The following is a 17,932-nucleotide window of genomic DNA, read 5'->3' as shown; positions in this document are numbered from 1 at the left end:
AATCTGTTGATGCAGGCACTTTTCTGGTGGCAACGGGAAGACCAGCGTATATGAAACAGTAAATTGTAGTTTGGTGGAGTCAGTATTTAAATGCATACTAAGCATGTTTAAAACGCCCACAGGCAGTAGTGAACACGTTTCTAAAAATTCAAACAATAGTGAGTCTTTGCACAAAATGCGCTTCTCTCCCAGCAGACCCTTAATCACCTGTGGCTTCTGCACGCCCCTCCCAGCCTCTGTTTAAGGTTTTGAACGTGCAGAACGTATAACACACAGGACACCTCTCCCGAGATGCCCTCCAGCCCGTCAGCCCCACAGCTTCCGTGACCCCTGCAGTGAAGCCCACAGCTGTCACTGTCGAGCGGAGTACACAGTCGGGTGAACAAGGAGTCCAACTGAGGGGCCAGGCGCCCGGGGTCAGCTCAGCACAGGGTGCAGGACGCCACAGGTCACACCTGGCAGATGCGGCTTTTCCAGAAAGCAGGGCCTCAGATGGCCTGCGGCAGAAACAGGGGAAAGTGCGGGTCCCTACTGAGGTCTGGGCAGAGAGGTGGGCTGGGGGCAGAAGGGCCAGCAGAGGCTGGGCAGTTTGGTCAAGGGAAAAATCAGCAGCAGAGTGGGAGCGGGCTGGGTCACCGGGAGCCCCACCTTGTCACCTCCTCTACACCCACCTTCTTCACACCTTCCCTTTACTCCGGCCATGGAGAGCCCCCCCCCAGGGACATCGAGGCCCAGCTGGGCGGTCACTGAGTACCTAGCTGCCCTGCCACACCGTCTGAGCTGCTCACATGGAAAACAGCCCCATGGCACACCCCACAGCTGGAGTCTGGTGGGCAGGGCGAGGCGGAAGCAGCGATCTGGGGAGCGGGCGGGTCCTCTGCATTCACATTCACACACCCAGGGTGCTTCCACGCGCTCCAGCGATCTTCCCGCAGCAGAGCGGAAGAGGAGGCCGTCCACGAGACGGCAAAGCTGCCGGCACACCTGCCCCCCTGCATTCCCACACACGCCCACATCAGCAGCCATGGTGACGGGCACACAGCAGCGACAAGAGGCGGAGCCCCTGCCCCCACGGGGCACCGAGAGGTATCAAGACTGGCTTCCTAATCAGTGATCAGGGACGAGGGTGACAAGGCAGAGAGAAACTGGTCCAGAGGTCACCTGCGGCGGGTGTAGCCTAGAGAGGGCGCAGCACACCCAGGAGACCCGCACACCTGGCCTCAGCATCCAGGCCCCCGAGGACCTTCCCACAGCCCACGCTGCCCTGGATGCCAGGCCGCTGCCAGGACCTCAATCCTGCACCTTTCCCACCCCTGGAAGGCTTGCCTTTCGAGCTCTCTTCCGTGTCTAGCTGAAACTCCACAGCCCAACAGGACAGCCCGCTGCCCCTCACACTCTGGAATCGAAGCCAGCTCCGTGCACAACCCTGTGCCTGGGGTGCTCCTCCAGCCGCAAGGGAATCCTCGTCTGTCCCTCCTCCCCCGGGGACCGCCCTCTGCCCAGTCCAGCCGGTCCCACTGCCCACTGCCCGCGGGCCCCCCCCTCCCCTTCAGCTGGGACCTGCAACTTCCAACCATCATCCTAGGCAGCAAGCGTCTGATTATTTCTTTCCCCTGAAAATGAGATCCTTCTCTTAACTCCTCTTCCTCTCCCAGGCCTGCCCATTTTTCTCCCCTTTGCAGCAAAACTCCTGAAAAGGCCTCACCTCACCCCTGCCTGGGCTGCACCCCAGCCTGCCTTCCCTTCCACAGCTGCCCTGGGCGGTCTGTGACCAGGTCGGGGCCACCTTCACATCCTGAGCCCAGGCTCAGGTCCCAGTGCCCAGCCCACCGTCAGCCCCCCTCCCCTGGCCCCTTCCCCAGCCTCCTCTGGTCCACGCCTCGCACCTGGACCCCTCTCCACCGCAAACTCCACCCCTCGTGTGTCTCACCCACACTCACCTTGGGAGCCCAGTCCTGTGCCAAAGACCCCAGCTCGACACCTTCAGCTTGGACCAGCCAGCCGTGCCCCTCCCCAGCCCATGCACGTCCCTAGCTCAACCCTGCATGGGACAGACCCTGGCAGGACCCCTGCTCACCCCCAGCACTCACCCCAGTAGCCTCTCCCACCTCAGCTGACCCGGGCCCCTGGAAGCCTCTCAGGCCTGGGCCCATTGCCCCCACCAGCAAATCCACCCGGCTCCGTCTCCAACAGACAGGGCACTGACACCCCGCTGCCGACGGCTGCTTGGCTGCCAAGCTACCTCCTAACCTGCCCTGTGCTTCTCCCGGCCCTTCAGGCTCCCCGCACGGTCCTCTGCTCTGAACCCCTGACCCGCAGTCTTCCTGTACCCAGAGCCCTCCGTGGCCCAGGCCAGAGGCCCCTACATCCTGTCCTCCTTGTGTCCCCCTGGCCTCGCCTGCTCTCTTAGGGCCTCTGCCCTGCGTCCCTGGGTGGGAACCCCTTTCCCACACAGCGCCTGGCTCACCCCCGACCTCCAGGGCCTCCACTCACATGTCACCTTCTCAAAACAGCTTACCTAAAAATGCACACACTCTCACCTGGGCTTTGAGTATTCTCCCGCTGACCAGTTCTATTTCTTTCCTTCTTCCTTTCCTTCTATTGTTTTCAGCAGTTACCGTCTTCCAACACGTTATATAACATTAACTCACTTGTCACCTTCCCTGCCTGCTGTCTGACCCTCGAGGGGCCTCAGTCCGCCAGGTCCACGACTGATCCGGGAGCCTGGAACAGAGCCTCTCGTATCGTAGCAGATGCCTGGTATTTCTTGAATGAATAACTGAGGACACAGGGGTGGTGAGGGGGCTGGGCCCCGTCACATTGCTGGAAAGGGACGGAGGGAGGACTCACACGCAGACACCTGCACTGCCCAACCTCCCTCCAGGCTGTCTCGGACGAGACCTGATAAGACTGTGTCCCAACTCTCATATGCATCGTCAGATGGGCAGTGGGGAGGGACCCCAGCTTTTCCACAATCAAGAGAGGCACATAGGGCTTCCCTGGTGGCGCAGTGGTTGGGAGTCCGCCTGCCGATGCGGGGGGCGCGGGTTCGTGCCCTGGTCCGGGGGGATCCCGTATGCCGCGGAGCGGCTGGGCCCGTGGGCCATGGCCGCTGGGCCTGCGCGTCCGGAGCCTGTGCTCCGCAACGGGAGAGGCCCGCGTACTGCAAAAAAAAAAAGAAAAAAGAAAAAAAAAAGAGAGGCACATAAGAGGCAAGGCATCAGGCTTCCCTGGTGTCACAGTGGTTACGAATCCGCCTGCCAATGCAGGGGACACGGGTTCGAGCCCTGGTCCAGGAAGATCCCACATGCCATGGAGCAACTAAGCCCACGCGCCACAGCTACTGAGCCTGTGCTCTAGAGCCCGCAAGCCACAACTACTGAGCCCACGTGCCACAACTACTGAAGCCCATGCGCCTAGAGCCCGTGCTCTGCAACAAGAGAAGACACCACAATGAGAAGCCTGCGCACCGCAACGAAGAGTAGCCCCCGTTCGCCACAGCTAGAGAAAGCCCGCGTGCAGCAGCAAAGACCCAACACCGGCAAAAATAAAAACAAGTAAACAAATAAATTTATTTTTAAAAATGGATCAAAGATCTAAATATAAGAGCCAGACCGGGAAAAATATTTAAAAAAAAACAAAGAGGCAAGGCATCAACATGTCCTAGTGTCTGAAAGTGACATGGCTTCTGGGGCAGGCTGAGCTGGTGGGAGCTGCTGGGACACAGCCCACAGACACATGCACACGTGGACCAGATCACGCAGCCCAGGGAACTGCACTGGAGCGTGCAGGGCAGGCCTGGCAGGAGCATCCCCCTCCCAAGCCCTTGCCCTGCAGGCCCCGTGACCTGGGCAGACGGCCAGCAGAGGAAGCACCGCAGGGAAAAGGATGAGATCACCTGGCGACAGGTGTGCATGGCCACGGCAGCTCAGCAGCCTCTTCCCATGGGGCAGGCAGCCAACCCCACCCCACAGTGGGCACTGGGGGTCCCCCGGCCCCTTGGGAGGGCCAGTGTAGAGCAGGGAGAAGCTGGCACCGCGCAGTGGGTGGGCGCCTGGGGTCATCAGTCAACATGAACTGTCCAGATGTCCCCTGTGGCGGGCAGGGCTCTCCCGTGCCGGCCACTCCAGGTCCCAGAGGGCCAGGTGAGCCTTGCCGGGGCTGAGAGGAGATGAGCTCTGAGGCTGGATTGAGAACAAACAGGCCTGGTCTGGCACGTGGAATGGAGGCCTTTTCTGAGTCCACAGTGACCACAAAGCTACAGACCCAGGCAGGAGGCTAAGGCCACCACCTGGAGGGCACGGGGGGAGGGGGGCTAGACCTTCTGTCTGTGTCCCCTCATCCGAGCGGCCCTGCTGGGGACTTCCGGGGCACCCACTCTGTCGGTCGGACGTGTGTTCAGAATCATTGATTCAGTGACTGCAGGAAACCATGACAAAGCGCATCTTTCTCTTAACCGTGATGTATGGATGGTACTCGCAGCACTTCCCAATGTTCTGCCACTCTTGTGACACAGTGAAAGACTTGGAGGGAGAATTCCTCATCACGCGTTTACATCCCTGCAGTTGGCCTGCACTCAGGAGGGCACACAACTGCTCTCCAGCCGGACGGCCCTCGCCCGCTGCCCCCCAGACCCCACACGCTCCGCTGATGGAATCACACGCCCAGGTCTTGGCTAGTTTCTCAGGCAGGGCTGGGATCCCTTGTCAAGAAAGCATCTCCTGCGCCCAGGAGTTCTAAGCACCGCCGGCACTTCGCCGTCCCACGTCCCTGCTCCCTCCTTGGCAGACCGCCCTAGAGCTCCTTCAAGACCCTCACCTTCCACTCTGGCCCCCAGGCCCCGCTGCGCTGCCCTCAGCTCTCCCGCTGCCGCTCAGCACGAGGCCACAGCAGCTTCGCTTCCTGCACAACCAACAGGGCTCACTGCCCCCCACCCCTTTACACGCACCTGAATGGCGCATCACTGTGAATTTTTTTTTTTTTTTTTTTTTTTTTTTTTTGCGATAGGCGGGCCTCTCACTGCTGTGGCCTCTCCCGTTGCGGAGCACAGGCTCCGGACGCGCAGGCTCAGCAGCCACGGCTCACGGGCCCAGCCGCTCCGTGGCATGTGGGATCTTCCTGGACCAGGGCACAAACCTGTGTCCCCTGCATCGGCAGGCGGACTCTCAATCACTGCGCCACCAGGGAAGCCCCAAAGGGATTTCTTAAAATGGGATCACTGGGAGGAAGGGACGCTTCAGGGAGACTGGGGGAGGGCGTCTGCCAACCACCTGTCACCCCACCCTGGGAACCCCCAGGGCCATCCCACCTGGAGCCCCCGTGATGTGAATCACTAGGACCAGGCGTCCCCCCCACCCCCGCACCTTGCCAGCTGGGAGCTTCCTCACACATCCAACGCATCTACTGATCCAAACCGGCCACCCCCGGGGTTTCCCCAGGGTTCAGGAGTTTTCCTTTTCCCCACGAAGCTCTTTTGGACTTCCCTGGCGGTCCAGTGGTTAAGACTCCGCGCTTCCACTGCAGGGGGCACGGGTTCAATCCCTGGTCAGGGAACTAAGATCCCACATGCCTTGTGATGTAGCAAAAAAAAAAAAGTCCTCCCATGAAGCTCTCTGAACTCGCGGCCTGGCCGGAGGTGCCCAGAAGATGGTGCCCACGTGGTTTAGCACCTGCTGTGCAGAAACCACAAGGGAGACAGGCTGGGGGTCACCGTGAGCTCCTCAGAGATGCAGGTGACCACAGGCAGAGGGATGGAGAGTCAGGGGAGGAGGCATCGCGAAGCATCACCGCCACTCTTGCAGCAGTGATCCCATCCTGGGCCCAGTCCAGCCCGGCTGCACTCCTGGTGAGCCCGTGGGGCACGGACATCACTCACTGCTCAGCACAGGAAAGAAACAGCAGCAGATCACCCCTGGGGCTCTCCGGGAAGGCCCCAAGACAACATCTGGGCCAGGGGAGTTAGCAGCCAGTCCGGGCAGAATTGCCCAGCCCAGGGGAGCCCACAGCTTCTTGCCACGGACGGCAGTCAGCAGCACTGGAACTGTGCCCAGGCACCTCTAAGGCCCACATGGGAAACTGCCACTTGACCCGAAAAAGACTTGTGCCACGTCTCAGTGCCCCTCAGTGGACCTCCTCCCAGGTGGGGATGTCCAAGGGGCTCCCACTCCAGGGGGACCCTCCAGTACTGGACACTAGGCAAGTGGACGTCTCTTTGGCGTGGTAAGACAGCAATCCAGAAGAAAGCCCCTCCTCCGGAGCCCGACCACTGGCTTCTGGGCTCAGAGGCCGGGCCGGGGCTGGCACACAGGTTACCAGCAGGACCACACCCGGCCTGGGGCTGCTTTCCCCGGGGACGATGGCACCAGGACCGCTGCGGCTCTCACGGCCCCAGCCAAGGGGCTGCTCACGGCCCGGTCCCCACGTGGACCCAGGAGTGTGGTCTGCACTGCACCTCTTCCCTAAGGGAGACCCCACGCTGGCGCCAATTCCACAGGGCCCAGGCGGGTGGGGCATAATCCCACCTGGCCAAGAGTTGCCCAGCACAGTGACCACGCCCAGTGTAGACACAGGGCCCAGCCTGGCCCCTGGGACCCTTGCCCCCCAAACTCCCCATCTCATAAGGGGCCATCTCAGAACGGGGGGCTGAGCTGAGAGACAGAATCAAGCACCCCGTTGGTGCTGAAGCACATGTGGGCTGAGTTCCAGACATTCACACCCCCGACCCTCTGTTCCCCAGTGGAATTCCGCTGGGCTGGGCTTCCCCCAAAGGCTCCTCTGCAGGGCGCTTGGTCAGCCCCAAGTATGTAGAGACAGAAGAAGCCAAACAGAGAAAGCACAGAGCGCCTGGGTCAGACCTGGACCACCCAGAGGGCCCCGCCCCATCTCCAAAGGGCCCTCAGGAAAGACTCTAGATTTACAAGCTGGGCAGTTAAACAGGAAAAGAAGCCACCTGACGTGTGCCCCTGGTGTCCTCAGAGGGACCCTGCATAAGGGGAAACAACACACACACGCCACAAAGAAAATAACAAAAATTTTAAAAGGTTCATGGCAATTTGGAAAAGAGTTCAAATATCAGCAGAAGATCGTCCCCCGGTCACTGTACCCACACCCCCGGTCGCTGCTCTCACACTCCCGTGGTCTCCAGGACAACGTCCCACCTCCACGGCAGGCCTGAGACCCGAGGAACCCCGTGCTCTGCCCACTTTCCCAGGCCGGCCGCTCACCTGTCCCCCTTCCCCCATCCACGTACAGAGCGTGTCGCACCCCAAATGCCCCCGCGGCCCGTGCAGCGCGCAGCTCCAGGGAGACCACGCTCTCACCTCGGCGCTTCTCCCGCTCACTGATGCCTCTGCCCGCAAGGGTTCCCCTCCTTTCACTCGGTGGCCTCCTGACCCCCCAATCCCGAGGCAGCCCAAGGTCACCCCTATTCAGCATTCAAACTCCCCACTGAACTTGATCCATTTTCAACCTGCCGCCACCCAGACTGTCCCCAGCAGGGGACTCAGGGCCCATCCTGCAGAGAAGCCAGGTGTGTGGACTCGAGGGTGCGGCTCCAAGGAGGTCCTCCTCAGCCACAGAGGGCAGTGCGGTCACAAGACAAGGAGGGAGCTGCTGCCCAAAGCACCCACCCCCCGCTCCACCACCCCCTGACTCCCCACACGCCCCCCACCCCACCCTGCAGAGCCGCCGTGCGTTTGGTCTGTGGGCCAGGCCCTAAGACCCCTGGGTCCCTCTCACCTCCTTTCCAAGGGTGCTCACAGGGGGACCCATTCATTCCCACCTCTGCTCAGTCACCGCAAGCCGGGTGGTGCTCTTGCCGTCTTTTCAGGCATAGCTGGCTTTTCAACATCGCTCATAGGTGTGTTGTCAAATTAATGTAATTGCTTCTTAGCTCTGTTTTCCAATTAATAGAAGTATTTTAGGGCTACCATCTTTCGAAAGAAGAAGGGCACAATGTTGATAACTGTTGGAGCTGAGGGCTTCTACCCAAGAAACCACCACGCTGGTCCCTCTACTCTTGTGTATGATTGAAGTTTCCATAATAAAAATAAAATAAAAACAAGTTATTTTTTAAAAGATTCTGATGGGCTCTTGTGAGCTCCTGCCATCGGGTTTCTAAGCCCCAAGGCTGAGGCCCGCTGGGCTGTGGTCACCACACCTAGGTAGGGGCAGGGAGACCCAGGTGCAGTGCTATGTAACCCTCGGCATCTTCATCAAGGGCACCTCCTGGTGTTGGGGTCCCGGCTCACCCCACCTGCTGGTGCACAAGTGAGCTGGGCCACAGGACCGTGTGCCTCCAAGTCCCACCCACCCGTCCGCAGCACCTGCAGTATTTCAGCACCTCTGTTCACCTTTACACACCTGGACACCGACTCTATCCACAAAGAGGATCTCACCCCACTGCCCATTTCTGACCCTTGAACAAACTGGACTTCAGAAAAGGGTCCCACGGCACAGGGTGCTCCAGGGACACAGTGAGTACCCAGGAACCACTTGTGATTCCTGCAGGTAAGGATCTGCTTTAAAATAAAGCATCAGGGGCTTCCCTGGTGGCACAGTGGTTAAGAATCCGCCTGCCAATGCGGGGGACACAGGTTCGAGCCCTGGGCCGGGAAGGTCTCACATGCCTCGGAGCAACTGAGCCCATGCACCACAACAACTGAGCCTGCGCTCTAGAGCCCGCGAGCCACAGCTACTGAGCCCACGCGCCTAGAGCCCGTGCTCTGCGACAAGAGAAGCCACCGCAATGAGACTCCTGCGCACCTCAACGAAGAGTAGCCCCGCTCGCCGCAACTAGAGAAAGCCCGCGCACAGCGATGAAGACCCAACACAGCCAAAAATTTAAAAATAAAATAAATAAATTTTTAAAAAATTTTTTAAAAATAAAATAAAGCATCAGAGATATTTCCAAATCCTTAGGCTAAACCAGTGATTCCCCAGATGTGCTCACTGAGCTTCTCATCCATGCAGCAGGGCACATGTGTTTGGGAAAGCAGCCACCTTGCAAAACAAGTTCAAAGAGCACACATTTCAGATCCCTTTGGCCACGGCTGATTCAGGAGGCAACGCCTTCTCTTAACAAGAGAGTGTTTCTCCCATAAGGAAACTAGGCAAAGGCACTAAGAAAAATGCACTGACAATTTCACAGAAGGTCATCACTCCAGCACAAGGCTCCCCCTCCCACCAAAGCCCACGACCAAGTTCTCCCAGCAGCAGTGGGCAGAGTGTAGAGCGGACGCCTCCCTCAGAGGCTCACATGCAGCACAAGACTGCCAGTGCAGATGCGGGAAGCACCCTTGGAAGAATGCAGTCTCACACGGGCTCATCAGGCAGCTGCTGAGAAGGGTGCTAGGGGGACAGTGCACGGGACAAGAGGCCACACAGGAGGGCCGGCCAGAGGGTGAGGGTCCCAGGCACGGCCCAGGTTCGAGGGGGCAGGCCCTGCTGTGGTCGGTCATTCTCCTTGTCCAGAGTGTGGCATCTGACATCCCCCAACCTGGGCACATGGTGCCTTGGGCCCCATACGAGCCACTGCATGAACAACAAGGACCATCCATCCATCGGAGTCAGCTGTGCTCCTGGAAAGCCAAGGTCTACTTCAGCAAAGGAAAAGCTGGACCCTGATATAGTTACTCTGTACTTCAGAATCAAACTAGAAAGCTGCCTTCGGATTGGGAATGTGCCCACAGGGAGGGCTTCCCCCTCTGCAGGGCGTGGCCAGCAGGAAGGAGCACCCAGCATGTCCAGTGACCCTGACGCACCACGGATGGGAGTCCCGTTCCCCAGGGTCCCTCTCCTGGGCATCCTGTCCCCCTGCACCTGGATCCCTCACCTGGACATCCCCTCCACCTACCTACACGAGGGGCCCCTCACCTGGGATCCCTCATAAGCACCCTGGTTCTGGGCCTGCAGCAGCCCCGCTGCCCACAGGGTCCCCACAGTCTGCGACCGCCTGGCCAGGCCCCCTTCCAAGCTGCACTGCCCACCTCGGCGAGTGCCCCCAACTCCAGACCTAGACACACAACGGCCCTGCTCGCTGTCCCTGTGCCCAGGCTGTGGGCCCTCAGATCACAGACCCTGTACCAAGCCTGACACAAGGCAGGTGCTGGATTCTGAAAGAAGAGTGGGCTGCCTCAAACCCAGACACCCAGACTCTGCAGGTCTGGGGTGGGACTCAGGGCTCTGGATGCCACCAACACATGCACACCCACGTGAACACACTCACATCCCTGCACACTAGGATGCACGCACATGTGTACACACGGGCACCTACGTGTGCACACACATGCACATACATTACACGTGTGCACTCGTGCGCGCGCACACGTCCACAACACGCGCAGGAGCGCGCAGAGGCCCCACCCCCCAGAGCTGTGCGCATGCTCTGCACGGCCCCGCCCAGAGAACCCTGGCAGCTCGGTATCAAGGCAGATGCCACCATTCTCCAATCCAAGAAGACAGGGTCCAGGAGGGAAGGGGACAGAGCAGGAGCCAGGGAGGACGAAGACAGGAGGGACGCGGATGCGGCAGTGAGGGGCAGCCTGCAGTGGGCGGGGAGGTCGCGTCAGCCCCATGCCACGCCCCGCGCGTGGACGTGAGCCCGAGGAAGCCCAGCCTGCCCTGCCTGGACTGACGCAAAGCAGACAGAGGGCAGAGGGACACAGTCGGTGGGGGTCCCGGCCCTTGTCACGCGTCCCCAAGGCTCTCAGTCCTACACGCACGGCCCCGTCACCCGACCTCCCCACGTGGGCAGAGCCTGGGGCCTCGTCTCATTTCATGCACTGGTCGTGGAGCTGGAGGGCCCCGGGCCCCATTTCCCTCGGGAGAGACACGTCCACCCGGAAAACAGTAAAAATAATCAGAGTGTGTTGCATGAACGTGTGTGAGCGCGCCTGTGAGTGTGCATGTGGGTGTGTTCCTGTGTGTGCAAGGGTGTGTGCTTATGTGTGCATGCATGTACACACGTGAGTGTGAGAGCATGTGCGTACAACTGGGAATGTGCGTAAGCGTGAGTGTGCCTGTATGTGCATTTGTGTGGGTGTGAGTGTGCACTCGAGTGTGTTTGTATGTGTGCACGCACATGCGTGTGAGAGAGACGACGGACCACATGTGACTCACATCCTCAGACATGGCAGAACCCAGCACTTTAGGGGCGGGAAGGTCTTTTCTGCCTGCATGGCTCAGCCCCTCGGTGCAAACTAAGGTGCCTGCAGTCCGGGAACAGGGTCTCACCTGGAGGTGCAGGGGCGGGGTGGTGGCCCAGGCCTCCTGGCTGCCATGTGGCCCTTCCTGCCCCACCGCCAGCCCCTGCCCAGCCTGGCACGTGGACGAGCAGAGCCCTGGCCCTGGGGAGGCCTCAGCACAGACACAGCCCTCTGGCTGCCGCTGCCAGGGACCCAAGCTGGGCTGTGCTATGGGAGGGCTCCCAACAGCACACCGGCCGGAAGCAATGGAAATACCCAAAGGGCACAGTCTGGACAGACGGCCTGCCACCGGCATCCTGCGCGTCTCTTTCAGCGTTTGACCAAGACCAGACACAGGGTCACCGAGGTAGGGAAAACTCGTAGGTCACAGGCTACGCTCAATTTGTGATGACAAGAGGAGACTCCCACTTCACTGAGTGCTGGTCCCACGCTGCGGGGAAGCCACGGTCCCAGAGGGCCACCTGCACCTACACAACTGCGGGCGTGACCTCGGAGGAAACTGAGGCACAGGGTAAGTCCCCTGCCCACCGCACCACAGCTCGGAGCAGAGGTCCCGCGGTGCTGAGAATTCCGACCCACCCCATCTGAGTCAGGAAATGATCCGAGGACATTTCTGGGCTCCAAGCCTGCAGGAACACAGAGCCGGCAGGAGACCCGTCAACCCAGAGGCTGGGCCCTGACCCTGTGGACCTCACAGATGTGAGGGGAGAAGGGCATCACCCCAGAACCACTGTGAGCCCCTGGAAAGGGCAGCGGGTGGGGACGTTTCCCCACAGGACCCGCTTGAGGGACACCTCCAAATATTCCCTGTGGCCCGAGCCCCAGGGCCTCCCTCCACCTGCCGTTTCTTCCACGCCCTCCTCCCTGGCCCCATGGTGACCAGCTCAGTCCCTCAGGCAGCCACCTGCAGCCCCAGGGCCCAGCAGCCCCTTGGCCTCATCTGTCCAGGACCTTGGCTGAAGCACACTGTCCTCAGGAGGCCACCCTGAGCCCCCTGTCTGCCTTGTCCCCTTCACACGCCTCCAGAGGTCACACACACTCCCCCCACCACAGACTGCAGTTCCAGTTGTTGATCGGGGTCCCCAAAGACTAACTTTCTGGAGGGCAGGTGATCTGGTCCCCTAGCTCGGGGCCTGGCACCCAAACGTGGATCACAGTCCAGAGAAGGTGCCCCAGCCCGAGCAGCTGCAGAGGCTTCACAGCCATGTCTGCTTCGCCTGGTCCCCGGCCCTTCCACCAGGTCCACCGGGGGGCCAGACTCCAGCACGTGGACAGTCTGGGGGTCCGGCGGCCACAGAGGAAAGCCTGGGGCCCACAGGACCGCCCAGAGGGGGAACAGGTGGGAAGCCTCGCCCGACGCCAGGACGGTTCCCCCTCACCCAGGCCCCACTTCCCTAGTTCCTGCTGCCCTGGTGTAGGCGGCTCTAGGTGCTTCTTACAGTTAGAGCAGGCTGCCCTGGGGGGAGGATGACACAGCTGTGATGGAAACAGACCAGGTTTAGGGAGGGGACCGCCCATCAGACAAGGGGGTTGGGGAATCAGGTGTTCCCCTGTGGGATGCCCGCTAGACATGAACCTGGAGGCCTGGAGGAGGCACTGGACACTGCCCAAGGCTCAGGGAGCAGCCGGGCTGTAATGTGCAGGGGGTGGGAAGCGGGGGCAGTAAGACCGGGAGCTGTGGGACTGAGCCCTGCCCAGTGACTGGAGCCAAGGCAGGTGAGCCAGCGGGTGATGGGATCCAGCCAGGGCAGGGGAGGGAGAGGGAGGTACCAGTAGGGGGCAGTCAGGAGGCTGGGGGGTTACATGCAGCAGGAGAGGGGCCCCACCTAGGAAAGAGCCCAGCCAGAGGAGAAGGGGCCCCGCCTGGGTGAGGGGCCGGCTGTGCGACATGGCTGCAGAGGCGGGCTGGTCAGGAGAGGGTCCAGGGAGGCGGGGTGAGGGGACATGCAGAGGACCAGAGGGGAAGAGGGCCACCAGTGGAGCAGGGGGCCATGGGCGGGGAGGCCCCGCCCGAGGAGGCGCTGGGCTGAGGGAGGGGCACAGGTCTGGAAGGAGGGGTGGGAGACAGAGGGGTGGGAGACAGAGGGGTGGGAGGCATGGGCTGCCCAAGCCCGTGTGGCGGCCGGTACAGCCAGCACACATGGTGATTCTGCAAGCGGTCACGTGACTCTACCTACCAGCACTCACATTCTCCTCAAGGGCTCAGACCAAACTGGAGGGGCAGGGGGAATTCTGGCCAGCTCCCACCTCCCCAGGACAGCAGCGATTTGTTACCCTTTCTGTGGTTCAGGCACTAAACACATTTCCTTTACGTGGATAGGCAACCAGACTGCACTGCAAGTTGCACACTGCAGTGGACCCTCGCTGTCCCCCCTCTGAAAAAAGACAGCAATCCTGACCCACCTGCCCAAAAAGCGGGTATGCGGGAGGGAGCCCTGAGGAGAGAGTCAGCACAGGGTGGAAGCTGGGGCTCTGCGCCCTGCACCCGTCACAGGCAAGGCGCCTGAGGGGCAGGGCAGGCACCCTGAGCCAGCAACCCTTCTCCAGAGACACCCCTCCTGCCTCACCATCACTCCCCGGCAATGACCTTCACAAGCAGTCCCCTGACTCTACTTCCCCGCCACTCCCCAGCCAACCTGTCCCTGAGCACAGTCACCTCCTCCCCAAGCCTCGCCCCTCAAGGCTCTGTCAGTCAGCAAGGGACAAATCTGGCATCTCCCCCTCCGCCGACCTCGAAGCCCCAGGACCCCAGGCTGCTGTGCTCACCCCCCCACCCCATGCCCTCCAGCCTGCCCACCCTGCTGGTTCTGAGCAGAGGCCTCAGGTGTTCTTGAACGTGATGCCTTCAGTCCTGATACGTTGCCCAGTTTAATAAAAGCGAGTGACTGTGTTTAGGTACAACCAGGGGGCCCTGAAAGCAAGGGGCTGGGAGAGGGAGGGGACCCAGTTCGGTCCACATTTATGGGGCTCATCCTTGGTGCTGGGCCAGGTGGGAATAAGGCCATTTCCCCCCAAACTCTTTCTGCTCTAGCAGAAAGCAGCAGGCACACCCTCTCGGGGTAGGGTGGAGCCCCCCAAATTCCAGCAGTGCAGTCACATGGCCGGCTTTCTGCATGTCCACCTCTGCCTCCCAGCATCTGGGCTGGCCCTGGCTCTACAGAGCCCAAAAGCACATGGCTGCATCCCCAGATTCCCACACACCAGGGCGGCACAGGATTGCTGCAAGAAAGCCCTAGAGCCTCCCTGCGGAGGGCTTGAGGCTCTGGGAGCCCACACGTGAACCCCGGTCTCAGTCCCCAGAGCACGCTTTCTCCAGCGAGCATATGACACGCTGCATATACGCAGCAAAGGCAGCACCCCTGCACAGACCGCCTCATTCAGCCAGTCCTTCTTCTGCCTCGTTTTGGCCTCTACCCTGTGTCCTGCCCCAAATTCCCTCCTGCAGGAGCACTGCTGTCAGCAGGTGAGTGTACTGCAAGATGGCTGGGAGGCGGTGAAGCGTGATTAGCAACGGACATGCTTCGGAAACGTGGGTGCCATCTTCTTCACTGGTCTCAAATACCAAGTTGCAGAGCTCACCAAGGACAGATTTCACAGACTCCCAGAATTTTCTAACTGGAAGGGAGAATCCCTGGGGCACCATACAGTCGGATCACCACATATTTCTCTGCATGCATCCCCACCTATCTGTCAATAACACCACCACCTGTACAGACTCGTGGGCTTGAATACGAACATTCTAAAGAAGCCAAAACGATTCGGAAGGGGCCCAAGATTTCGAATATGTGCTTTTCCAGTATGAACTTTTCACTTTCACCACAGCCCTACAGGGGAGCTGCGATGCCCTTTAGACAGGTGGGGAAACTGAGGCTCTGCATTGCCCAGGGAATCACAGCCAGTAGCAGCGAAGCCCAGATGTCTGCTCCCTACGACTCCCACGCCCCCAGGATGGTCTCCCTTCCTCCCTAGAATACAGGAGCTCCTCTTATCCTGGGGGAGGGCAGAGTTCTGAGTGCCCCAGGCACCTTTACAGAGACTCACCGCCCCTCCCCATCCCCCCTCTCTATTTTAATCTTTTAATTCTCTAAAAGGAATGAATTCAGGCTACATAGAGCATTGGTTATTAAAAAAGAAGAAGACAATAGTACTGCCTGTCACTGAAGCAGTTGACTGAAGCCCTGGGTGCAACCAAAACTGAGCCAGGCCCCGGCCCAGGCCTGTCCAGGCCCCTCCCCCACCTGCAGCTGACCCAACCTCTGATCTTCCCTCCCAGTCCTGGTAGGGAAGTTGTCCTTGCTGGGGGGGCTTGGCTGGGTGGGGGGAGAGGGGCAACCACAACACATGGGAGGGTTGTTGGGGGAGAGATACAGGGGTGCCCCCTGCGAAGGTCAAACAAGCCCCACTCAAAGCCCATAGGAGGCCTGCTGGAGAAACAAACCCTCCCTCCCCTCCCCTCTCCCTTCCCCCTCCCACCCCTTCCTCCCCTCCCTGGGGGCACGCAGCCCTCTGGCCCTTTTCCTTTTTTTCTGCCTTTATCTCTGCCTCCTCTCTGCCTCCGGCCTTCACCCCTACTTCCCTTCCTCTCTTCCCCCCACCCCCCAGCCCCTCTCCACATACTCCCTCCTCCTCCCCTCCCAGCCCTCACCACACACTGGCCTCTCTGGGCCCTGAAATATAGGTCCAGCACTGTGTCACTCCTGTGTGTCCCATGGCCCCTCTGACCCTGTGCATCCCGGGCATCACCATCTGGGGGCCCCTCCCTTGGTCCTCGGGTGGTGGGTCCTTAGTGGGGCCCCAGCCCCAGCTGTCTGACACCCATCACTCCCCCCACCCCGGTTGTTCCTCCCAAAGCCACATCTGTCCAGCTTCCCCTCCTCACCCCATCTCCTCCATCTCCCCCTTTCTCTCCCTCGATGGGCTCCTCCACCCCATCAGATTCCCCCCGCCCTCTTGCCAAAATGCAGCCAGAGGCAGAAACAAAACCCTCCCTCAGGGCCCTCCAAGCCCAGGTGGGATAGGCTGGGCTGCACAGAAAAGCTCCAAAAGCACCACACGGCAAGACATCTGCCTCAGACCTCTGGGGTCCTTGGGCTGGGGAGGAGCCCGCAGGCAGCAGCCGGCATGGGATCCTCGCCACGATCTTGCCCGCCCGGGAAAGACGGTGACAAAGTTCAGGCTCTGCGAGCCTGGGTCCCGGCTGCGGCAGAGCAGGTCGAAAGAGACCAGAGCCCTGTGCGACCTTGGCCAACCCTGTCCCTGTGGACCCCAAACGGGTCCACAACTGGGCGCAAGGGTGGCTGGAGGGGGCCAAAGTCCTTGCCCCCTTCCCACCTCCCCCATGGCGGCACGGTTCGGAGGGGGACTCTGCGAGCCCCGCATGGGCTCCAGGCTCCAAGCGCGAGGGAGAGGCGCCCTAGGCTGTGCGCACAGCCCGCAGGAATCCTGCCTGCCCTGGCCTGCTCCCCGCGCCTACTTTTCGTCCCTCCTGCAGGGATGGGCACAGACAGACAGCGTCGGAACCGAGCTCTGGCCGCACCTGGCCGCTCACGAGCTGCCTGACCTTGCCAATCCTTGCCCTCTCTACACTAGTCTACCGGTCTCCACATTCCACACCCAGGAGCGCTTTGTGGACTGTAACTCGGAAAAGAGTCGGCCCCAGGGTGCCAGCCCCCACTGTGTCCCCAATTCTCTGAGTGACCTTGAACGTCCCCCCTCGAATTCGGGGCCTCAGTTTCCCCACCTGCCCAACCGGGCGATGCGCGCCCTTCTCCCCGCGTTGCCAGTCCCTCCCGGGCAGGTGTGTCCCAGACCGGATCGGGAGCGCGCGCGGCACTTACCGTCCTCCAGAGACGTGGGCGCTTGGCGGGGACCAAGGTAGCCGTGACCAGCAAATGCGAGGCGGCCACCACGAGCCCGAAGCCGATGGCCAGCAGGCTGCGCACGGGCAGCAGGGCATAGGACACGAAGGTGACCAAAAGGAGCTGCCAGACGCCCTGGTCGGCTGCCACCGGCACCGCTGCCGCCCCGGCGTGGGCCCCGGCGGGGCCGCCGAGCGCGAAGGGACAGCAGAGCAGCGCGAAGGTGAGGCTGAAGAGCAGCGCGAGCTGGCCGACCTGCTGCAGCTGGGGAACCTGCAGCGAGCGGACGTTGGTGACCACGAGCAGCGCCAGGAAGAGCACGCAGTGCACGGGGTGCGAGCCTTTGGCCAGGCCGGGCGCGGGCCCCGGCGCGCCCAGCAGCTCGGCCAGGGCCAGCGCGCCCGCCAGTAGACTGAGCACGGCCAGAGCCTTCAGCGTGGCCGCCTGCTCCAGCCGCAGCGTGTAGCCGCGGAACAGCGCCTCCAGCTCGGGGCACGCGAACTCCTCATTGCACGCCCGCAGCCCGCGCCGGCCGCCCGGCCCCGCCGCCCGCTCGGCGCCCCCAGACTCGCCCGCGCCGCCTCCGCCTCCGCCGCCGCCTCGGCCGCGCGGCGCCCCCGCCATCCCAGCGCCATGCAGCGGGCGCGCCCCTCGCCGGCCGGGGCGCCGGGCGGGCGGGCGGGCGGGCGGCGAGGCGCCGGGGCGCGGCGGGCAGAGTTGGGGCGCCTGCTGCCCCGCGCGCGCGCCCCGAGCGCGTCCCCTCCCGCCCGCTGCGCCTGCGCACTGGCGCCGCCCGCGCCCCGGCCGCGGTCCTCCGGAGACCGCGCTGCGACAGCCGAGCTCGGAGCTGCGGGCCTGGGCGCGCGAGGC

General features: G+C 61.5%; 1 protein-coding gene across 1 annotated transcript in view; it reads right to left on the bottom strand.

Annotated features, from left to right (window-relative positions):
* ADCY1 (adenylate cyclase 1) overlaps window positions 1–17,686 on the bottom strand; it is a gene marked incomplete at its 5' end in the record, with an annotated part of 122,332 nt that extends 104,646 nt beyond the window's left edge. Inside the window, one exon of the mRNA XM_081243372.1 lies at window positions 17,042–17,686. Within this exon, the coding sequence (XP_081099498.1) occupies window positions 17,042–17,686 (645 nt within the window). The remainder of the gene's footprint in view (window positions 1–17,041) is intronic.
* Window positions 17,687–17,932: the final 246 nt, after the last annotated feature.

The sequence above is a fragment of the Mesoplodon bidens genome, assembly GCF_964165515.1.
Source record: "Mesoplodon bidens genome assembly, chromosome: 9".
Classification (NCBI taxonomy): Eukaryota; Metazoa; Chordata; class Mammalia; order Artiodactyla; family Ziphiidae; genus Mesoplodon; species Mesoplodon bidens.
This window is presented reverse-complemented; position numbering and strand designations above follow the sequence as displayed.